Genomic DNA, 23568 nt, shown 5'->3' on the forward strand with positions numbered 1-23568 from the left:
TTTCTTAGCCTCTGCCATTTTGCATCCATATCCCGCAGCATCATCCCACTACAGCACGACAGCACGACCACACGACAAAACGAAGAAACGATCCGACGGACAGACAGACGCACCTTTCACCCGCCATCCCAACCTCTCGGAAGACAAGCCACATAGCTTGATTTGCCATCTCCAAACAATCAACATCGCCAATCTTCATTTGCTACGCCCAGCCGTCCACGAAAGATCGTGGAATCTTGCCTTGCATCTGTTGGCCCCCGTTTCCGCCGCCACTTCCTGTCCCTTCTTAAAATTTATTTGTTAATTTCACTCCCCCCTTTCCGTCTAAACATTACTGCCTTTGCACACGATTCTCGTGTTTAACTGCAGCGAGGTACTTGACAAGCAGGCGCTGAAAGGCCCACTTGACGTTCCTTGCTCCACGAACAAGAATCGAGTCATTGTGTTGAGTTTGAACTATCAAATCACAAATCTGATCTCTCAATTTTGTCCCTTTTCTCCGTTGAGAAGGACGTCTCCGAATAAAACCAAAGGTGTGCCTTCTTCGAGCCACTGAAAAAAGATCTAAAAAAACACGAAAACAAACAAATTCTGAAAAAAGGAGCGAGCTTACTCGAGACCTTCAAACCCTACCCAGCTGCCATGGAGGACATGCAGCGCTCGCTGGGTGACAGTGTCATCGTCAGTGAAGCCCGCATTTTTGACCCGGCCAATGTCCAGGTGGCCAACTATGACCAGCTCGTCGTATCTGATTTTTCCAACATCCAGTACCTCGAGGTCACCGACTCAGAAGCAGAAGACGAGTCGGAGTACAATGACGACGGTGACGATGCAGAGGATCGCGAATACTCCCACACTCCAGCCGTCAACTCTGAAGGCCGCACGGCTCCGACAACTATTCTGACGCCCGCCCAGAAGCGCAAAAAGGAGAAGCGGAAGTCCAGGAAAGCGAAAACCAATGCGGACAACAGCAGTATGTCTACGACCTACGTCTACTTTAACAAGCAAAATTACTAACACACTCACAGATGCAGAGGAGGTAAAGTCACCAGCTACCGCTGGCTCCGAAGAGGATGGCGACGTTGCCACCTCATCTCCAGCTGGCGCCAAGGCCGCTTCGGAGGACTTCTGGAACCCCAAGATCAACGCCAAGAAGAAGAACAAGCGGGCCGCCCAGAAGGCCGCCCAGCGCGGCGCGGTTGCTGCTGCGGCTGTTGCAGCCGATTCGGCGACCGCCAGTAGCAGTGGCACTGCAAGTGGCGTCACATCGTCGGGCGAAACTGACAAGCCGGCCACCGGCAAGAACAACAAGAACGACAAATCCGGCGGCAAGAACAGCAAAAAGGACAAAAATAAAAACAAGAAGAACGGCAAGGGCGCCACAAAAGACGTCAAGGTCGAACCAACAAGTGAGGCCGCCGAGGCGCCCGCCGAAGCCCCCGCCGAAGCAGCTGCTGAAGCACCGGCTGAGGCACCGAAAGATGCTCTCGAGGCAGAGGAGAACGCAGCCCCCGAAGCCACCACTGAAACTGCTGCTGAGCCTGCTGCTGAGCCTGCTGCTGAGCCTGCTGCTGAGCCTGCTGCTGAGCCTGCTGCTGAGCCTGCTGCTGAGCCTGTTGCTGAACCCGCTGCTGATCACACCACGGATGCACCGCCTGCTACGGAAGCACCCAAGTCAGAAGACGTGCCAGTAACTGCACCTGAAACGGAAGTTGCCGAGTCCGAGCTCACACCAGCTGGGGAGGACGTTCCCGCTGCTGCTGCCACCGCTGCTGCTGAAGCTGCACCTGAAGTACCTGAAGCACCTGAAGCCACACCGACCGGTGAGGCTGCTCCTGAGGCTGCTCCTGACTCCACTGCAGACACATCCGTTGAGGCGCCTGCTGAGGCTCTTGGCGAGACACCCGTGGAAGCAATAAAGGTGACTGAGGCCGCCACAGACGACACGCCAAAGGATGAGCAACAAGAGCCGCCATCGCCCACGCCTTCGGGCAAGCGTGTCCACTTTTCGGACGATAGCAAGGAAGGCGATGACGTAGTCAAGGCCAAGGAGGTGACCGAGCCAGCTAATGAGTCTGCTGAGGCTCCGACTGAGACGCCTGTGGAGACCTCTGCAGAAGCCCCTGCCGAGACTCCCGAGGAGGTCGCCTCTGAGACTCCTACCGAGACTCCGGACGAGGTCCCTACCACAGAGCCGAGAGAGCCTACAGAGACTCCAGCTGATTCCGCCGCAAAGGCCACCACGGAAGCCACCACGGAAGCCACCGTCGATTCAGCTCCCGAAATGGAGAAGGCCGACGAAGCTCCCGTAGAGGCACCCACTAAGGTGGCCGAGGCTGCCGACGTTTCCGCCCCTGAGGTAACGGAAGACAAGGAAGTCGGAAATTCTCTCGAAGAGGTTGCTCTTGTCGACGGGACTGCAACCACTGAGGAGGATGTATCCGCTAAAGAGGTAACACCTTCTGAAGCCGTCGAGAAACCAGACGATGATCCTCTTGAAGGTGCTGAGGAGCCCGCAGTGGCACTTGCCGCCACCACTGTTGACGAGGTGACCGAAGCTCCCGATGAATCTACCAAGGAGGTCGAGCCCGAGATCAAGGCTGAGGCACCAGCAGAAGAGCCAGCCTCCAAACCGGCCCCGGAAGTTGAGACCGATGCCACCGTCGTTGAAGCCGCTCCAGTTGAGACTCCTCCCGTTGATGCTGGATCTTCCGACACGTCTGGTAAGGAGGAGGAAAAGGAAGAGATAGCTGATGCACCTGCGGCTGAATCATCAGAAGGGCCAAAGGCTGAGGAAGTTGAGGCGCCCTCAGCCGCACCCGAGCAGGCTCCTGAGGAGACGGCGGTGGTAAAGACCGAAGAGACGGCCGAGGAGAAAACTGAGACCGTTTCTGAGCCGACACTTGAGCCAGCCTCCGAAACAACCGCCAAAGCTACTGATGAACCCACCGCCGAGACACCTGCAGAGGAAAACGTTGATGAAGCAGCTGCTGAACCCGCTGAAAGTCCTGCAGAGGCCGCCGCAGGCGATGCACCAGTTGAGCCGGCTGCCGCTGCTGGGGCCGAAGAAGCTGAAAAGGCCTCCGAAGCCGCCGCACCGGAAGTTCCTTCTACCGAGGAACCTGCCGAGGCTGGCGCTGACGCAACGCCTGCTGGAGAGGAACCGCCCACTGTTTTGGAAGTGGTTCCTGCTGAGGATGCTCCCGCTCCATCGTCTGCGGACAAAGAGATCAAAGATGAGCCTGCTGCCGAAGAGGACAAGCCGGAACCTCCTGCCGAGTCTCCTCCTGTGCCCACCTTGGCTGATGAGCCGGCGGGGCCTGCTGATTCCGCTCCGGAAGCAGAGACAGACGCTGCTGCGCACGTCTCCTCTGAAGAGTCATCGGAAGCCCCCGCTGAACTTCCCGCTGATGTTTCCGCCGATGTTCCCGCTGAGGAACCCGTCGAAGAGTCTGCAAACGCATCTTCTGAGGCACCCGTGGAAAAGGATATCAAATTGGCCGCCGCAGAGTCCGACGAACCTGTCGAATCCGAGTCCAAGCCTGAGGCAGACAAGGTTTCCAAAGATGAAGACGAGGAGAAGGTCGCGGAGGTTGCTGAACCTGATTCACCTTCACCTGCCCCTCAGGCGGAGGTTGAGACCGAGACCGCACCTCCTGCCGAAGACAATGACGCAGACGATAAGTCCGAGGTTCTTCGTCCTCCTGCTGAAGAGCCGGCCAAGCAAGAGGTTGCCAAGGAAGAAGAGACCGCTACCCTCGGCTCGGCCCCTGAAGCAGTCGTGGAGGCTTCGAAAGAAGGTGACTCCACCGCTGCTGAGGACGCCCCTACCTTAGAAGAGTCGCCAGAGGAGCCAGCAAAATCAACAGAGACTGCTGAGACAAATCCAGCTGACGAGCCTGGGAAAGTCGTTGGGGCACCTGTAGAGGCTGACGAGGAAGCATCCGAGCCAACTGCCCAGGAGCCTAGCCCTGAGACGTCTTCAGCAACTCCCAACGAGCCAGTCGTCGAGCCTACCACTGAGACTAATACTGAGACTGCTACTGAGGCTGAGGCTGAGGCTGAGGCTGAGGCTGAGGCTGAGGCTGAGGCTGAGGCTGCTCCCGAGCCCGTCGTCAAGCCTTCTGCTGAGCTTGAACCCGAGGAGCCTTCTACAGACAGCAAAGAAGATGCTGCTGCAGGTGTGGCCGCGGTTGCCGCTGTGGCCACTGCTGCTTCAGTAGCCATTGCCGTGTCGTCCGATGTTAAGGACGAGACTTCTAAGGAAGACGAGAAAACAGCCGCCCCCGGTGCTGAAGCAGAAGAGTCCACTTCACCTGCCGAAGAAATCAAAGAGGTCGAGACTATCGAGGTTCCTGCGGCCGCCATTGAAGAAACTGACGCTCCAGCTGAGGCAGCAGCTCAGCCAGAGACAGATCCCACCAAAGAAGTCGTCGAGGACGATCCAGAAGCAGACGCGAAGGCTGAAGAGTCGGGCCCCGTGAAGACATCCGATGAGGCCACGCCTGAGGAGACAGTATCTGCTCCTAAACCGGAAGCCGCAGCGGAGGCGACTAATGAAGTGGGAGCTACCACTCCCGACGAAGCCCTATCCAAGGCTGCCGAGGAACCTATCGCAGCTGCTGCCCCTCAAGACGAGGCAACTGCCGCAGATGGTATCCCTTCCACGTCTGAGGAGACTCCTGTTGCTGCACCTTCCGAGGAAGAGGCAGTAGACGAGACTCCTAAGGACGAGCTTTCTGTCCCCAAAGAAGCTGCTGCCGAAGAGGCTGTTCCTGAACCTCCTGTTGCCGAGCCTTCCCTTGCCCAACAAACAGCTTCTCCCACCATCGAAGCTGACGTTGACGTTGAGGACGCTGGCACGCCTGAAGTATCCCCCGAGGAGCCGGCCGCAGAGTCTGCTCCACCTGCGGATGCGGAGGACGAGGAGCCTGCGACTGAGAAGGAGGCTGACAAAACACCTGAACCAACGGTCGAGCCCGAAGCTGCTCTCGCTGATGTAGCCAAGGCCGAAGCCGCTCCCGAGGTTGCCGAGGAAAGCGAGACTGTCAAGGAGGTCGCTGAGGAGTTTCCAGCTGAAGAGTTGACGGAGGAAGTTACTCCCGCACCCGACGCTACGGTCGAGGCCAAGGATGCCTCTGTCGCTGATCCTACCGAGACGCTCGCAGAGGAACCAAGTGTGGCTCCTGCTGTAGAGAAGGAGACCGAACGTGTCGAAGAAGACACCAAAGAGCCAGACAACAAGCCGACATCTGAGCCCATTGTCGAGGCACCTTCCGAGGAGCCGACGGCGGAGCCGGCTACTGAACCTGAAGCAGTGGAGGAAGCCAAGGAGGTCGAGGCTGAGGAGACACTAGTGGAGACAGCGGTTGCCGAACCTGCAGAAGAGAGCGAAACCGTTGACGAAGCTCCTCCTGCTGAAGAAACTCCTCCTGTTGAAGAAGCCCCTCCTGTTGAAGAAGCTCCTCCTGCTGAAGAAGCTCCTCCTGTTGAAGAAGCTGCTCCTGCTAAAGACGCTTCTGAGTCTCACGAGAAGGAACCAGCTACGGCGTCCGTTCCCGAGACCGATCCTAAGGTTGATGTTTCTCCTGCTCCTGCTCCTGTTGAGGACACGCCGGCTGCCGAGGACAAGTCTGTCGAATCAACTCCTGAGGATTCGAAGGAGATTGCTGAAGCGGCACCAGCGGAGCCTCTCGTTGAACTTACCGCCGAGCAAGCCGACGAGTCGCCTGCAGTCCCCGTAGAGGCTGTCGAAGAGCCAGCTGAGGCAGCTCCCGAGCCTGTTATTGAAGCCACCCCTGAGACCGCTCTTGAGACTACCCTGGAGCCTTCTCAGGAAGTTTCCGAGGAAGTCGCGCCCGCAACCACGGATGAGTCCGCACCCGCGCCAGCTGTCGAGACTGTCCCTGAGACCGTCCCCGAGGCACATGCCGAAGCCCCGGCTGATGTTCCCGCTGAGGCCACTCGTGAGATTGCCACAGAGGAGCCCGTTGTCGAGGTGGCCCCTGCACCTGCCCCTGCACCTGCTGCTGAGCCGGAAGCTGAAGAAGCAAAAGACACCGTTGCGCCCATCCCCATTGTCGTTCCTCCACCGATCCCCGCCGACACAGACAAGTCAGCCGATGTTGAGAGAAGAAGAAGACGCCGCAGTTCGAAAGGTGAGTTAGACCCCGATTCCCACGATGATACCCCTGAAATTGTGCAAGTGAAAGAGGAGGAGGACGAAAAGAAGGACGTGAAAGAGGAGGAATCAAAATCAACAGCCGATGAGATACAAGAGGAGGCAACGCAAGAGGAGGCACCACAAGAGGAGGCCAAAGAGGATCAGGAGGAAACGCAGCTGAAGGAGGAGGCGATTGATTCTGGCATTGCGCAGCCATCAGAAGTCGACAACACACACAGACAAGAAGAGTTGGAGCCGCAGGTGACGGAAGAGGTACAGGAGGAAGAGATGAAGGAGGCAGATGCACCTGTTGTTGAGGATGAGAAAGGAGTGGAGAAGGACGAGCCGGTGGTGGAAGAGGAGAAGCCTGCCATTCCTGCCGCGACAGAAGAAGTGGAACCACATCATGAACCGTCCACTTCTCAACTGGCAGCCGTCGGCGGCGGCATTGCAGCAGCCGCTGTTGCTTCGATTGCCGCGGCCCACAAGATGTCATCGAACGAGACAACACCTGCCGAAGACAGTTCCTCCAAGGAAGCGACAGTGGTCGAGGCCGACGCCGACGCTGAACCAACTGAACCAACTCCCGCCCAAGCACCAGAGGCCATTGAGGAAGGGAACTCTGCCCCTTCACACGACAGTGTCGACGCCTCTGAGGAGCCCACGGCTGAGCAGGCCCGTCTTCTGATAAGAGATGCCTCCCCAGTGACCGCCCTCAGTGAAGGGGCCGATGTCGATGCCGCCGAACCGATCATTGGCGAGGCCGTTACTACTGAACCTGTCGAAACCGCTGTCACTGAGCCCGCGGACGTTGAGGCTACCTCTGTCAATGCTACCGTCGCTGACTTCGAGACACTTGCCCAAGTCAACAACACTGTGACCTCTGAGGTCGCTGCAGCCGAGGAGCCCGCTGAGATTGAGTCGGCTGAGGCAAAGGTCGAGGCACAGCCAGAAGCCGCCGAAGCCGCCGAAGCCGCCGAAGCCGCCGATGAAGACAACTCTGCCCCCAAAGAAGCGTCTGAGCACGAAAAGCCAGCGGAGATTGCAAAAGAATCAGAAAATAAAGCGGTCGCATCAGAGCCACTTGTCTCTGAGCCAGTTGCCAAAGCACCAGACATCAAGCCGGACGCCGACGAGGGGAACGCTGCTCCTACCGAGTCTACCACTAAGCCGACTACTAAGACATCCACTGTGGTTCCCGCCGAGACAAACGCAGAGATCATCGCCGAGGAGCCTTCGGAAGCCCTCGTTGAAAAATCTCCAACTGAGGCCGTAGATGATGACGAGACCATCCCGGCTGAGACTACAGCGGATGCTGTCGCCGAGGCGCCGGCTGAGATTCCAGACAGTGCTCCTGTTGAAGCCTCCGTCGAAGCTGCCGCTGAGACTCCAATCGAGGCCGCTGTTGAAGTCTCCAGCAACACAGTTGAAGTCCCTCTCGAGCCTGTGGAAAAGACAGAAAAGGTCGCCGAGGAGATAACTTCCGAAGCTCCTGCTGAAGCTGTGGAAGAAGCTCCTGCTGAAGCCGTTGAAGAAGCTCCTGCTGAAGCCGTTGAAGAAGCTCTTGCTGATGCTCCTGTCGATGTCACTACTGAAGTTCCTGCTGAGGCTACGGCTGAGGCTCCCGTCGAGATTCCTGACGAGGTTGTTGCTGAGGCTCCTGTTCGAGTCGCCATCGAGGAGGTCCCAAGTGATGAAGCTCAGGCCGAGACCACAGACAAGACAAAGAAGACGGAAGAGGCAGTCGAAAAATTGACACCGGAGCCTGCCGTCCAACCTATCACTGAGCTTGTCGCCGAGGTACCTGTTGACTCTGTTGCTGAGGCTACAACTGACGTCCATGCCGAGCCCGAGCTGCATGCCGAATCCCGCGAAGTCCCAAATGTCTCCGAAGCAGAGCCTCTCTCGGACGTGCCGACAGCAGAGGTTCAATCTTCTCTGATGGAGACAGTTCCAACCGAGACTCAAGAAGCCTCTCATGCCACCGAGGCTGCCCTCATCCCCAGGCAGGTCGCTGCCACAGTCGAAGCTCCCCTCTCAGAACAAGCTACTATCACGGAACTTCCGTCTTCTCCAGAAGTCCCAGAAGTCGCTGTTGCAGGGGTTGCCATATCTCAAGACGATGTCGAGTCTACTATGGTTGAAGCCCCGAAAGCCGCTCCAGAGCCTGTTACTGCGGGTGCTACGGAAGCTCCTGTTGAGCCCACGCCAGTAGAGACAGAAGCTCCTGCTCTAGAACCGGCAACTGAAGAATTGGCTGAGTCCTCCGTCGTGGAAGACACCCAAGTATCTGAGGAGGTGGCACCCACTGTTGAACCGGCTGTTGGGCCACCTACTGAAGAGGCTCTGCCAGCCGTTGCAGCAGCCGAGACCAAGGACTTCTCTCCCACCGACTCGGCTGAGCCCAAGCTGGTCGAGAAGACGATTGAGGAGACCGTCCCAGTCGAGGCGGAGAGTGTAGAGCCAGGCCCAACTGCCGTCAAGTCCGATTGGCCCGATGATACCGCCGAGATTGCTTCTGCAGAAGTGGTTTCAGTAGAAGCAGTTCCTGCCGAGGCGGTCTCGGTCGAAGAAACTAAAGTCGAGGACGGCACTGTCGCAAAGACTGTCACTGAGGAGTCTTCCGCCAATGTTGTCGAGGAACCTACCGAGGCCGCCGAAAAGGCTCCTGCTGAATCAGTGCCAGTCCAGTCTACTCCTACAGAGGCTCCTGCCGAGCCGTCTTCTGAGGAAGCTCCGTCTAAGTCTGTTACCTCTGATGAATCGCTTATCGAAATCATTGCCGACGACCCAGTCGAGACAGTTCCGGCCGATGCCACTGAGCCGCCAACAACGGTCGTTGAAGATTCCGAGATAACCCCAGCCGAGCCAGCCGTCGAGAGCGAGGTGCTTACCACTACTCACGATGCCCAACCGCCAACAGCAGAGGTGGATGTTCCAGTCGCCGAGGAGCCTGTCGCCGAGGAGACGTTCAAGGAAGTCCACGAGTCTTCAGAGCCACACGAAGAGGCCACCGAGTTAGACACCAAGCCAGCCACAGATCTGATTGTTGAATCCGTGGCCAAGTCCATCACGGGGCCAGCAGTTGAGCCAGCAGTTGAGCCAGCAGTTGAGCCCACCGTTGAACCCAACACTGAGCCCGTTGCAGAGCCCATTCCTGAGCCACAATCGACTTCCACAGAAAACCCCATCACACCCGCGACAAGAGACATTCAGTTGCCGACCAATGAAACGGGTGCCCTCGCCACCGCCCAACCCACAGCATCGACATTTTCAGCAGCGTCGCCCAAGGATGTTCTCCCGCATGTCGCCGCGGCTGCAGTCACCGTGGCCGCCGTGGCCAACATTGTGGCAGTAGAAGGTGATGTCGGCGAAGACGAGGGGGTCAAGGAGGACACAAAAGAAGCCATGGACACCACCGCGCTTGCAACGAAGTCGGATCCAACCACTGCTGACACTGAACCCTCTACAACTAGCTTGGACCGATCCGACGATGATGCACACGAATCTACACATGTTGTGGACACAGCTCTTGCACCTCTGGATGATGACCAAATTCATGGGACGAGCGGTGAAGTTCTTGCTGCGCCGGGTGTTTCTGAAGCTGAAACGGTGATTTCTGAGCAGGTTGTGACAGAAGAGGAGGAAGAGGAGAAAGATGAGAAGGTGGAACAGCATGAGGAGGCAGATGAGCAGGCAGTTCACCAGGAAGTGCAAAAGGTGGCTGACGAGTCTCTCACCACTGAGAAGACACCAGCTGAGCCCGAAACGATCCGCGACATCGTCGAGGAACCAACACAAGAGGCAGTGCCCGAGACAGCACCAAAAACAGCAGTCGACGCTCCTCTTTCGACTCCGGAAATCGAGGCTGAGCCACCCATAGCCGATCCTGTCAAGGACTCTCCCACGCATGAGCCTGAAGATGTGCCTGAGGATACAGCTACTGAGGTCCCAGGTTCTGAGCGAGAAGTATTCGACGCTGCTCCTGTTCCCGAGGCTGCTGACCATCTTGTCGTCAAGCCTGTCGTCGAGCCTCTCGAGACTGTTGTCAAGCCTGCTGTTGAGACCGTCGGTGAGCCTCTCGAGACCGTTACTCAACTAGACGATGAGCCAGTCGCTAAGCCAGTCGCTGAGCCACTGGTTTCAGAGGCTGTTCCTGAAAGCGACGCTACTGTCGAGCCAGTTGTGGAGCATGTCACCGAGCCCGTCATCGGGCCGTCTGCAGAGCCTACAGAGGTTTCTCGAGAGCCTCTTGACGCACCAGAACTTCCAGAGGCTGTTCTTGAATCCGAACCGTCTGCTGAACCTGTCGTTGAGCTTGCTGCAGAGCCTGTCGTCGAACGTGCAGAGACCCCTCCTGAGGCGGTTGCTGAGCCCGAAGTTTCTGAAGCCGTCCCTGAGCCAGAGACTTCTGTCGATCCTGTTGTGGAGTCTTCCGGTGAACGCGTCAAAGGGCTTGTCGTCGGGTCCGAGGATGTCCCTGAGCCCGAATTGGCTGCTGATGAGCATTTTGAAGAATCCGCGGAGACTGTTCGCGACCCAATTCTTGAGCCGGTTTCTGAGTCGATTTCTGAGCCGGGTTCTGAGCCGGGTTCTGAGCCAGTTGTTGAGGCGGTGGAGGCTTCTGATCCGGCAGAGACGGCCGAGCCAGTTCCTGAATTTCCTGTTCAACCTACTACGGAACAGGAGGATGAGACAAATGAGACATCTGAACTCGCCTCGGAGACAGCGGTCGATACCTTGGGAGAACCGACAGAAGTTTCCGCCGAGCCTACTCTCGGGCCTGTTCTCGAACCCGCTGCTGAGCCTCCCGTGAATCCCGTTGATGTGCCGGTCATACACAATGTTGAGGCTACTGCCGAGCCGGTTCCCAAGGCTGATGAGACTGTCGTTGAACCTTCGCTTCAAGTGTCTGCTCCTGAGCCAGCTGTCGAAGCTCCCTCTGATATTGTGACCGATGCCCATGGTGCGGTCACCGAGAAAGGGGTCGACCCGACGCCTGAGCCCGAAACGGTTCTTGACGCCACACCATTCACCTCTCCGACCCGCGACATTGAAGAGCCAGCAGCAGCGGAAGCTGTAGTCGAGGAGAGCACAAAACCTACGACCGAGCCCGTACCAAACGCCACGGAAGACGCTGAGGCAAACAGTGCTGAGCCACAAGATAAGATCGACGCCAACGATGACATAGTCTCTTCCTCTGAGGCCGTACCTGAGGTCACCGCCGAATTGGCTCCGGCAGAAGCATCCGTTGAGACTGCTCTTGAGGCACCTATCGAGGCAACAATCGAGGTTCCTGTCGAAGGTCATGTCGAGACCGCCGTTGAGACCCCTGGTGAGGCCCTAATCGCCGTTGAGAAAGACATTTTAGTACCTGTCGAAGGGCCTACTGAGCCCTCTGAGGATGTCAATTCGCCTGCCGAAGCTGCTGCCGACCTATCAACCGGTGTTCTTGTTCAAGATCGTATGGCTACCTTTGAAGTTCCCGCTGAAGTCCCGGCTGAGACTGCGGCTGAGGACGAGGTGCGACAGGAAGTCCATGACACCCCTCAACAAGAAGCTGAAGAAATGACTATGGGTGATAGTTCTATTGTCGAGGCTGAAGATGTCGAACCAGGTTCAGTCAGCGAGCCGATCAAAGAGCTCAATGCTAATGACGCACCTGCTATCGACGAGCCTACGGAGGAGAGTGCCAGTCAAGAACCCACCGTCTCTAACGAGTCCGACAAGCCAGAAGAAGTCACTGCAACGAGCAGCACTCAAGAGACTTCTGCCCTCCACTCGTCAGAAATCATTGTGCCTCTTCCTACGGAAAACAGTGTCCTGAGCCTTCCTGATGACAATCCTCCGGCCGCCGCGGAAGAGGTAGCTGAAGACACCATGGATGTACCGACTGCTAATGACACCTTTGACGAGGACTACGTCATTGTCGACTCCGCGCCAACCGCCGAGGACCAGCCGAGCAAGCTGCATGACACTGACAAAGAGCCTGCTGATTCATCGGAGGAGAAGACAGCCATTGAGGATCCAACTGCTACGGAATCTTCTACTAGGGAATCTGCTGCCAAAGCCGCTGCTGTCGAGGACTCTATCGAGGAGCCTGATGCCGAAGAGCCTGCTGTTCAAGAGCCTGCTGTTGAGGAGCCTGCTGTTGAGGGGCTTGCTGTTGAAGAGTCTGCTACGGAACAGTCTCCTGTCTTTGAGGAAACAGCCGCTGCAGAGACAAAAGCACCAGTCAAAGAAAAGCCCTCCGCTGCCACCGCCGACCCTGGCCTTCTCGCCGCTGCTGGTATTACGGCTGCCGTTTCTCTTGCCGGTGGTGCTACTGTTCTTGCACAGAGGGCCGACAAAGACGTAGAGAAGGAAGCCGAGCAGCCAACTAGCATCACAGACTCCACACCAGAGCTTGTCGAGGAGGTCCTATCTCAAGAACACACACAGCCTGTCGCGTCCCCGGACGAAGAGCCCATAATCTTGTCGCGTGAGGTGGAGCCACCTGTCGATTCGGCCAAGAGCAATGATGAGGCTACCTCCGCTGCAGATGCTGTTGTTCCCGAGCCAGCTACTGGAGCTCCCGCTCCTGTTGAGATTGCTTCTGCTGAGGCCTTGCTTGTCGGAGAGGATGCTGTCCTCAAAACTGCGCCCGATGTTGATTCAGAAGTTCCAATCGACCCTGCTGAGGTTGCTCATATCGAGACCGCTTCCGTGGACGCATCTCCTGTCGAACCTGAAGCTGGTCCATCAACTCCTCTCACCCCCGACTCCAAGGTGGATGAGGCTCCAGTTGCTCTGAACAGTGACAAAGACAAGAAGGAAGAGGCTTCTATCACCGTCACGGCACTGCCGACATCAGACCTGAGCCACTTCTCCGAAGTCAGTCACGCCGTTGGATTGCAACAGGTCGTGGCCACGGTCGAGATTCTCCCAGAGCAGTTGAGCCCCATTGTTGAGACGCCTCAAGTGGTGTCCAAGGAAGTCACGGCAGAGGTGACGGCAGCCGCCAAGGATGCTCCCGCTCCCATCGCACAAGAAGAGTCGTTTGAGCACATCACTGCCCCTGAGACTGTAATCGAGACTGTACCGGAGTCTCATCCAACAGAAACTCCTGAATCTTCTGCTCCTATCCAGAACCCCGCAGAAGAGGACTCGCATCTCAAGGAGAAGATTGCCGCCGCGGCTGTCGGTGCTGCTGCACTTTTGAGCGGCGCTGGCCTTGTCGGCTACACTCATGCCGAATCCGCCAGCAAATCCAAGGACAGCAGCAGCCACGAGCGTGACGTCGAAGAGCTCGAAAAGCTGGCGGCCCTTGCCCCGTCACCCGTCCCACCCGAAATGCTCTCATCGGGTGAGCTTGTCAATGCCGCCGAACCGGAGGCTGACGTTCGTTCCATTTCATCGGGAATCGGTGCCTCGCAGGTGCTGGACGAGAAAGCACCCCTGACTGAGTCGTTTACCGTCGTGGACCAGCTGCCCAAAAAGGGACCCAAGGTCGAGTTCCTGCCACCCCGTGCATCATTGTCTTCGCTCGCAGTGCGTCCGGGCGTCAGCTCGGAGCTGTTGCGGGCCCCGACGCCGGCGGTGGTCATTCCGGACCTGGAGGATAAGCAAGTCAAGGAGCTTGGACGTGTCCGCAGCATCAAGAAGCGGCAGAAGCAAGTAATTCGCGATACAGAGGACACAGTGGCGGCAGCAGTGGTGATATATGCGACAGCAGAGGTGTTGAGCCGGCCCGGATCGCCGACGTTGAAGTCGTTGGATGTGCCAACAAAAGTGGAGGGGAAACAGGTAGAAGACAATAATGTAGAGCGGGGACAAAAGAGTGTCCGGGATGGCGAAAGCGAGGTTGTGCCTCTTGTTTTGGATTCTGGAGTGGGAGAAAAGGGAGAAGATGGCCAAACGGAGATTGGACGAAAGGATGGAACGGATGGAACGGATGGAAATGGATATACACAGACACACGAGAGAGCATTGCGCGATTCTGTGGCTGACCTCTTTGCAGACGAGAAGCTGACGGAGTCGTCCGCCGACTACAACGCCACCCGGTCGTCCCGGTCGCGCGGCGGCGAACACCACTCGTCGCGGTCCAGCCGCGATGCGAGCAAGGAGGCCACCTCGAGCAGTCGTCATCGGCACCGCAGCCACCATGACACCGGTGGACGTTCTCCCCCGGAGCGCGAACGCTCGCAGCCGACCACACCCCGGCGCCAGGATAGCGGGTTCTCGGTGCAGAGCGGACACAGCGGCGGCAGCGGTGGTCGTGAGAGCAGTGGCCGCGATGGTGCTGGGCACAGCTCGAGCAACTCCTCGCCGCGTAAGTCGTACCGTTCCTCGCGCGACCGCGACGACAAGGATCGCAGCCGTGTCGAACAGGACGCCGAAGACCGGTACCGAGCCGAGCGACGCGCTGCGCGGCATGCCCGAGATGCGCACGAGAAGCTTGCAGCCGCAGCCACAATGCCCGGGGGCAGCAGCAAAGGTAAAGAGGATGATACCGAGAGGCTGCGTGATCGAGAGCGCGACCGGGACCGAGACCGAGACCGAGACCGCTACCGTGAAGGCGATCGCGACCGCGAACGGCGCAGTTCGCGCCGCCACTCCGGCCAGCACAGCAGCTCCCGACCGACGACAGCTGATGTTGGATCTGCCCGTGTTCCGAGTGCCTCTGCAGCACCAAAGTTCTTTGACGTCAAACATGCGGCCAGCACCGTGGAGCCCAACTTTGGCTTGCACGATGGTAACGCCCCTCAAAGCATCGACAACACTGCCAGCACAGCCAGCCCAGACACTGCCCCAGCACCAGCACCAGCACAAGCACCCACCCAAGTCCCGTCCTCACCGTCTGCACCACCTGCTCCACCCATCAGCACTACTTCACGAGACAAGGAGAGACGCGAGTCAAAAGAGTATCGCCGCAGCAGCGACCGGAGAGTGCAGGGAGACAGGGAACGAACTGAAGCACAGACAGAAGCACAGACAAAAGCACCGTCCAGTTCTGACAGACACGACCCTCTTCCCAAGCGCTCAAGTACAACCCGCTCTCGCTATGGCTCAAGCAGACGCTCCGAAGAAGCGGCCGCCGTCGACCCAGCATCGACGACAACGAAGACGGCATCGACAGCGATACCAGCAGTTTCGACCTCGGCCTCGTCGCCGTCCCGGATGCGCCCCCAAAAGCAGCACTCGCAGCATGAGCCGTCCTCGTCGTCCCGCGACAAGGACAACGGCAAGCACTACAGCCACGGTCACAGTCACGGTCACGGTCACGGCCATCGTCATCGTCGCCAGAGCGCTGACGTCGGTCGCAGCTCCTACTCGAAGGAGACACCACGAACAGTGCCTCCCTTGGACCGGGAGGCGACCGAGTCCAAGGATCAACCAGTAGCCCCGGATGTTACGGCAGCAGAGGCGACAGCATCGTCGTCGTCCAACCGGCCCGGTGCGCACGGTGCGGCGGCCGCCGTGGTGGACGGGAAGCACCGCCAAGATCGGCAGGAAAAGCGAGACAAGGCCAAGTCGGGCGAGGATAAGAGACGTAGTCTGCGGGCCATGTTCAAAAAGTTTCTTTCCACGAAGGACTAGGAGGGAAGATGGTTAGAATGTGAGGCGCGTTGTGTTGTATTGTTGTCGATTCTCTATTTGCTCATGATTTTTCTTGCGCATTGGTTTTGTCATAGACGTCTCTGCATCTATGCGTTTGTGCGTCTTATGTTTGGATATGGCTCTGTTTTTCTGTTCCTTTTGTTAGCCAGTTTGCTTCTTTATCGCAAGTTTGCCCACGAACCATGTATGATAACGAATATCACGACGAGTTAAATTTCAATTTCCACAGTTGATTGCCCAAAATGCTATGCCCTCGTGATGTTATGCGCGCCAACATCTCGTCGTCTAGAGCTTCGCCGCCTGTTGCACGTTCGGTCCGCTGGGTCCTTTCGGTCCATAAACAATAGCCGTGTCAATCGCCAATCGCTGCTCAATAGGATCCGATTCTGCCACCTTAGCCGCATCCGAATCTCTGCCCAAGAAACCCTTCCTCAATAAGTACCGCTGGCTCATCGCCGCAGCCGCTGTTGATCCGTCGCTGTGTGCGTCGGCCGATAGTAAGCCCGCAATCAGAACCTCGGCGGCGCTGAACAAAATCGACCGCGCGTCCGCCAGCAAGATGTCGGCCGAGGTCGTCTCAATACGCGTACGCAGGGCCGCCCACGCCGGGAGCAAGAGCGACGAGGCGACCGTGTCGCCCACCACAGACGTCTTGACCAGCCACTCCAGCGCATCCAGGCTGGCCCTGCCGGACTTGCGGTGCGTCAGCGTCCGCACCAAGTCCGTACTTAGCACATCCGTTGTGCCTTCCCAGATGGCGTTGACGGTGCCGTCGCGGAACAGCCGTGCCATGTTGAGCGCCTCCGACTCCGTATTCATGAGGTAGCCGACGCCACCCAGGGCCTCCATGCACACGGAATGCAGCAGCGGCACCGACTGCTTGCAGACGTACGCCTTGTGCAGCGAGCTGAGAGCGCGCAGCAGCGGTGACACGGCCGGGGCTGGGGGATGCACGAGGTCGCTGCCTGCACCGCCAGTAGTGCCGTGCTTTCCGCTCTTGCTTGTGCTTGGCGTTTGGCGCTCGTCCAGGCCCATAATGTGCGCCGTGTAAAACGTCAGCAGCATGAGTCCATGGTAGTCAATCGTCAGGTCGGCCAGCGTGCGCATGTGAAGTGGGCTGCGATACAGCAGCAGCCGCGACGCGCCGCCCGCCGCGCCGCTGATGGTTCGCTTCAGCGAGTACGCCTTGGCCACGGCCAAGCCGCGGCCCGCCAGGCCCAGACACGCAATTGAGCAGTGCACGCGCGTAATGCCCAGCACCGTCGCAATCTCGCGGATGCCATTGCCCTCCTGGCCGATCATCCACGCGCGCATGCCCTTCAACTCCAGCTCGGCCGTGGGCACGGGCCGCGTCCCCGACTTGTCCTTGAGACGCTGGATGCGCACGCCGTTGAGCTCTGTGTTGTTTTGCGTTTGCTTCCGGCGACTGCCCGTGGCGACCTCTGTGGCGGGTGCCGAGTCGGGACGCCGCCGCCGCATGGGCGCGTAAAACGCCGACAATCCTTTGCCTGGCTGTGTGCGCGCCAGCAGAATCGTCATGCCCGCATCTGTGGCCGACGAGAACCACTTGAACCCGTCAATGGACCATGGTCCCAGCGGCAGCCCGTCCGCGTCAACATCTTCACCAGCGCCCTGACCATGGTGCTGTCGCTGTTGCCCAACAAACGTCGCCGTCGTCTCCGTCTGCGACACGTCCGACCCGCCCGGCCGCTCTGTCATCCACTGTCCACTCGTCCACGCCTGCTTTGGATCGCGCGATGTCAGCCGGTCATAGGCACTCTGGAGTACCCTGCGCTGCGTCTCGGACATTTTGGTCTCCGACGACGCCGACGTCTTGGCGTCCAGTGCCAGATGCCGCTGCAGCAGCCGTGTCGCGCCGTCCGTCATGGCTCCCGGGCATGTTGTGCTCGCACCCGACGGCTCCCACAGGTGGCACCGCAGCATCTGCAGCACACGCGCATGCGCGCCGTACGCCGCATGGTCTTGTGTATAGTTGTACGCCACAATGCCGCGCTCAATCCCAAACGCCTGCAGGCCGCGCCAGCCTTCGCCCGTCACGAGTTCGCTCGTTGGCCGGCCCATGGCATTGCGTCCGCCACCGCGCAGGTACGGCAGGTTGCGCTCAGCGTCGGTAATGAGGTCAAAGATGTGCGGTGCGAGGACATCGTCCGCGAGCTGAGCGATTTCAGGCTCGACTTCGTTGCGAATGTCGGCAGGGATCAGCACTGGGGCAGGTCAGCGGACTCGTCATGACACGAAAGCATCAAAAGTGAAGGAAAATAATAAACTAAATCAAAAAACACACATACGATTCAGAACACGCTGTACACTGATATCGTCGTAAAATTGGTTTGGGAGCTCCGGAAGCTCCTGGAAGAAGCCCGTATTAGAGCTGGATGGTTCCATGGTGGGCGTTGTCCTCTGTCCCTACAAGGGGCTGGTGACGAATCCGAAACGGTGCAAAGGTCAAAAAGCGTTCAAAAAGGAGACGGACAAAATTTGACGACAATCAGACAAGTCGCGACTTCCTTGGATTGCTGTTTTGGGACTTGCTTCGTCTTCTAATACTCATGGCAGGTCCGCCTTGCAGAGTATTGCTGTTCCCCGTCTGCTCTTTCCCTACTCCACGCCTGCCGAGGCACCACTGATCTCCGCCAAATGACAGGTGCGGAATTGATTCCTCTATTGTTCCCCAGCCGGGGAAAGAGCAAGGCAGGTTTAGTGCATGCATGTGCTGTGGGTGACGTCCCATAACAGTCGCCCCCACCTGACGGGAGCCTAGCCAATGCACGTGCTCACGCAACAGCTCCAAAGCACTTTACGCCAATCTGCGCCCCTCTTCGCTGGCTCCAATGTTCGCGTCGCGTCTTTCATCGCCATTGTCAATTCACACCCTCAGCATAAGGCATACGCAATGCCCACGTAACTACCATGGCAGCGCGCAGCGCGTCGGTGCGATACGAAGGGATCGTCATTGATGACGAGTCCACGGCATCCGAGCTCGATGTCGATTCCGACCTCGATCTGGGGCCGTTCGACACGCCAAGACCATCCAAAGGCGTCAAAAGACGACGATTGCATGTAGCCGACCATGTCGACGACGAAGAAGAGGGAGCTGAAGTGGTGCCGGACGATCCGGATCGGGGCCCAGGGAAATGCCCTCGACCAGAAGATATAAGTGTCAAGATCGAGTGGACCGACGAGTCCGACGGCGAATACGAGCGGCTCAAAAAACGCAAAAGGGGTGGAGGAGGCGGTCGAGGTAGAGGCCGGGGAAGAGGGCGCGGACGAGGCAGGTCGGCCGCGGCCGGGCGGAAGGACGCCAAGGGAAAAGGAAGGGCCGAATCGACAGCACGTGCAGACAATGACGAGTTCGTGAAGGGGGAGAACGAGGACGAGGAGGGCGTCACCATTCCAGAATACATCCGCACGCGCCGCCGGGATTTCGACAAAAGACGAGCGCTCCTGAAAGACGCCGGCCTTCGGCTCCCTCCCGATTACAGCGACATCTACTTTTCCGACGACGACAACGACCGGCGGCGTCATCGTGTTCGTCCAGATGGATCCGGCCGCACCAAGAGCAACAGTAGCCGTCTGCCCCAGACATCGCTCCAAACGCGGCCCCAGTTCGACAGCAGTGTGCGGCCATCCCGCGAGCGGAAAGACATTGTGCTCGAGTTCTCGGCGGGTGTCATTCCAGCTTGCATGGCCCAGTACCTACGGGACTACCAGGTGGCCGGTGTGCAGTTCTTGCACCAGCTGTTTGTCTACCAAAAGGGCGGCATCCTGGGCGACGATATGGGCCTCGGCAAAACCGTGCAGGTGGCTGCCTTTTTGACGGCTGCCTTTGGCAAGACGGGCGACGAGCGTGACGACAAGCGCATGCGCAAGATGCGGCGTGCAGGGCCTCCTGCCGGTGCCATCGGTGACGGTGACGGCGACGACCCCGACAGCCGTTGGTACCCGCGCGTGCTGGTCGTGTGCCCCGGCTCGCTCATTCAGAACTGGCGCAATGAGCTGCAGCGCTGGGGCTGGTGGCATGTTGACCTCTATCACGGTTCCGGCAAGGACGATGTGCTGCAGTCTGCCCGTGCCGGGCGTCTCGAGATCATGGTGACTACGTACACCACCTATAAAAACAACAAGGGCCGCATCAATTCGGTGTCCTGGGATGCCGTCGTCGCCGACGAGTGCCACATCCTCAAGGAGCGCAAGTCCGAGATGACCAGCGCCATGGACGAAGTCAACGCTCTGTGCCGCATTGGCCTGACAGGAACGGCCATCCAGAACAAGTACGAGGAGCTGTGGACCTTGCTCAACTGGACGAACCCGGGCCGCTTTGGCACGTTGCGCGAGTGGCAGCAGACGATCAGCAGGCCTCTGACCATTGGCCAGTCGCACGACGCCACTCTCTTCCAGCTGAGTCTGGCCCGCACGACGGCCAAAAAACTGGTCCAGAACCTGCTGCCCGAGTTCTTTCTGCGGCGCATGAAGTCGCTCATCGCCCACCAGCTGCCGCGCAAGACCGACCGGGTCGTCTTTTGCCCACTGACCGACCGCCAGAGCCAGGCCTACAAGAACTTTGTCGACAGCGAGCAGGTCGAGTTCTTGCGCCGCGTGTCTGAGCCGTGCGATAATCATCCGCACCGAAAGCGTGGCTGGTGCTGCTACAAATATGTCTCCCCGGTACCTGGAATGAAGGTGAGCTGGTTCAGCCTCGTCTTTCCGACGATCCAGAACCTGCTCAAGCTGTCGAATCATCTGACGCTTCTCATCCCGTCGGCTGACGGCGTCGTGGGCACGGCAGAGGAAGATGAGCCGGATCCCGACGACGTTGACGAAGAGGAGGAGGGGGAAAATGAAGGCGAGCAGGGGAATGGCGAAGGCAGCTCACGGCGGCCATCCTCGACAGCATCGGTTGCCGCCAAAATCAAAGCCGTCTCGGCCGCCAAAGCCGCCAACGACCGTTACAAACGCGCCATGGCCGTCCTCAAGACCTGCGTGCCGGACGACTGGGAGACGCTCTACCGCCAGCGTGACTCGCTCGTCAACTTGGCGAACCCCGACTTCTGCGGCAAGTGGAAGGTGCTGCGCAAGCTGTTGCGCTTTTGGCATGAGAACGGCGACAAGGTGCTCGTGTTCTCGCACAATGTCCGCCTCCTGCGCATCCTGCAGCACCTGTTCCACAACACGAGCTACAGCGTCAGCTACCTCGACGGCTCGCTCAGCTATGATGAGCGCCAGCGCGTCGTCGACGATTTCAATGCCGACCCGGCCCAGTTTGTCTTTCTCATCTCCACCAAGGCCGGCGGCGTCGGACTCAACATCACCTCGGCCAACAAGGTTGTCATCTTTGACCCGCACTGGAACCCGGCCTACGACCTGCAGGCCCAGGACCGCGCCTACCGTATCGGCCAGGTGCGCGATGTCGACGTGTTCCGCCTCGTGTCGGCCGGCACCATTGAAGAAATTGTCTACGCGCGCCAAATCTACAAGCAGCAGCAGGCCAACATTGGCTACAGCGCGTCGTCCGAGCGGCGCTACTTCAAGGGCGTGCAGCAGGACCAGACGCGCCAGGGCGAGATCTTTGGCCTCAACAACCTATTTACGTTTTCTGCCGACCAGGTCGTGCTGCGCGACATTGTCAACAAGACCAACATTGCTGAGGCCAAAGTGGGTGTGCACCTGACGGCCATTGACATGCAGCAGGCGGCGGCCGACAAGGACAATGAAATGCTCGTCAAACTGGAGGGCGCCGCCAGCAATCACCAAATGGCCGCCATTATAAAGTCTGAGGGAGCCGACGACGACAGCGATGACAAGAACGGCGCCGCAGACAAGAAACCCGACAGCCCGCCTGGCAAGCGAGATGCGATTCAGGCCATCCTCGCAAGCGCCGGCGTCGAGTACACACATAACAACTCGGAGGTGGTCGGCAGTAGTCGCGTCGAGGCCCAGCTGTCGCGTCGCGCCGAAATGGTCCTGGCAGAAGAAGGTGGTATGGACGGTGGCGGTGGCCGCGGCGACGATGACGAAGACGACGGTGATCTGGACGGCCACAACACCAGTCGCGTCAGCGTCACCAACCGAAGTGCCTACTACGGCCACGACCAGAGCGACAGCGGTAGTCATATCGACAGCCTGTCGGACAACGACAGCGTCGCAGCCCATGAGGCGAACGTCGGAGACATCAGTTCGACCATGGCCGACACCAGCGCTGCTTTCCGCTCTGCCCGCGACGCCGATTTCTCAGGGTTCTATGCGTCCTTGCTTCTTGGCCAACGCCTGCAGTACAACCCGCCCGACGACGTCATGCGCCGCCAATTTTGCACCATGGCGCGCGAGGCCGGCTTCGCCACGGCCACGGACTTTGCCGTGGTCGTCGAGGGTTGGACGCCCGAGCAGCGGCGGCAGTGCCTCGAGAAGTTTTACCGGAAGCGAGAACTGCTGCTCCGCGAGCAGATGGAGGCCTCGCGGGAGACAGAAAGCGAGGGTGAAGGAGACGAAGAAGGTGGCCTCACGGTAAGGGAGCAAATCAAGGTTGACGAAGAAGGCGACGAGGATGAACCGAAAGAAGGCGAAGTGGCTTCCTTGGTCGTCATCAGCGAGGACGTTGTGGAGAGACGCGAGCGAGTCATGAGAATGGACGACTCAGACGACAACGGCAACGGCAAAGGAAAAGAGAAAGAGAAAGATGTCAAGGACATCAAGGACACCAAGAAGGTGGAAGATGATGCCGACCAGTTGAATGGCAAGAAAGAAGCCGACGAAACGAACTCATTACCACAAATAAAAAAGGATGACGACGGCGACGACAAGGGCCCGGTCAAAACAGAAGCCGCCCTCCCCCGAATCAAGCGCGAACCGCACAGCAAGACGATCCTGTCGACACAGGCCACGGCTACGCAGCCTACGCAAAATCAGGCAACACCGTCAGTCACGTCTGTCGCGTCTGTGCGCATCAAGCACGAGAACAACACGGCACGGTGGGAAACGAACGCAGCCGACGAAGCCATGGCGGTGGACGAGGCTGCCGGGAACTCAAAGGACGATACCGTTGTCGTCTTGCTCTCCAGCAGTCCAGTTGCTGCTCCCGCAGATAGGGAGCTGGAGCCTGCCTCGGTCGTCGAGGTGCCCGACCAGCGGACGTCGGTGCCGCCCATCTCGCTTACACGCTCGATCCATGAAGATATCAGCGACTCGGACGACACGGATGAATTGTAATTTCGTGTATATACTTTGTACTTTTATGATGATATGATACCCTATTTAGAATTGACTCCAGAGAAACGGTTTCCCATGCACATTTAAAATTTATGACGTAACAATATATAACTTTTGAGAAGTAATGCTTATGTTGTTGTGTGCTTGTATTGATGAATATGTGGTATAATCATAAAGCATTGTTATTTACTGTTTGAATTGGAAATTAAATAAGAGAAAATAAAGACGTTAATATTTAATATCATGTCAAGTTTCCATTTTCAGGTAAAAATCAAGGCGAAAACTCACACGGTAAATATTAATTTTTTTATTTTATTTTATTTTACTTTACAATACTGACTTGTTTAGAGTTTCGATATTGACCGGGAGCTTGTGAGATAAATAGCATATAATCAATAGACGCTCGAACTGACAATACTAGCAATTCCTATAACATGCCCATCCCTGTCCTGGTATGTGTTGTTTTAAGAACGGACTCTCTCACTCGGGAGTTTGTCCGATGTTGCAGCCACGCCGATACCTTGCTGTTGTTGATGTTGATAAAAAGAGACAATGAAAAACAATGAAAACAGAACACAGTT

At 58.0% G+C, this 23568-nt stretch overlaps 3 protein-coding genes across 3 annotated transcripts; 2 read left to right on the top strand and 1 right to left on the bottom strand.

The window, feature by feature from the left end:
* Window positions 1-642: 642 nt before the first annotated feature.
* On the top strand, window positions 643-15742 carry SPBR_04530 (uncharacterized protein; the record flags this gene model as incomplete). The annotated part of the gene is made up of 2 exons (XM_040762807.1): window positions 643-973; window positions 1029-15742. 2 exons carry the CDS (start codon window positions 643-645, stop codon window positions 15740-15742), a joined length of 15045 nt encoding a protein of 5014 aa, XP_040615925.1.
* Window positions 15743-16048: 306 nt separating this feature from the next.
* Window positions 16049-18169, bottom strand: SPBR_04762 (acyl-dehydrogenase domain containing protein; the record flags this gene model as incomplete). The annotated part of the gene is made up of 2 exons (XM_040763039.1): window positions 16049-17988; window positions 18073-18169. The coding sequence occupies 2 exons, from the start codon at window positions 18167-18169 to the stop codon at window positions 16049-16051; spliced, it is 2037 nt and encodes a 678-aa protein (XP_040615926.1).
* Window positions 18170-18694: 525 nt separating this feature from the next.
* Window positions 18695-22987, top strand: SPBR_04556 (SNF2 superfamily RAD26-like protein; the record flags this gene model as incomplete). Its single annotated transcript, XM_040762833.1, has 1 exon — window positions 18695-22987. The coding sequence occupies one exon, from the start codon at window positions 18695-18697 to the stop codon at window positions 22985-22987; it is 4293 nt and encodes a 1430-aa protein (XP_040615927.1).
* Between the last annotated feature and the right edge of the window lie 581 nt (window positions 22988-23568).

This window comes from Sporothrix brasiliensis, assembly GCF_000820605.1.
Source record: "Sporothrix brasiliensis 5110 chromosome Unknown Cont21, whole genome shotgun sequence".
Lineage (NCBI taxonomy): Eukaryota > Fungi > Ascomycota > Sordariomycetes > Ophiostomatales > Ophiostomataceae > Sporothrix > Sporothrix brasiliensis.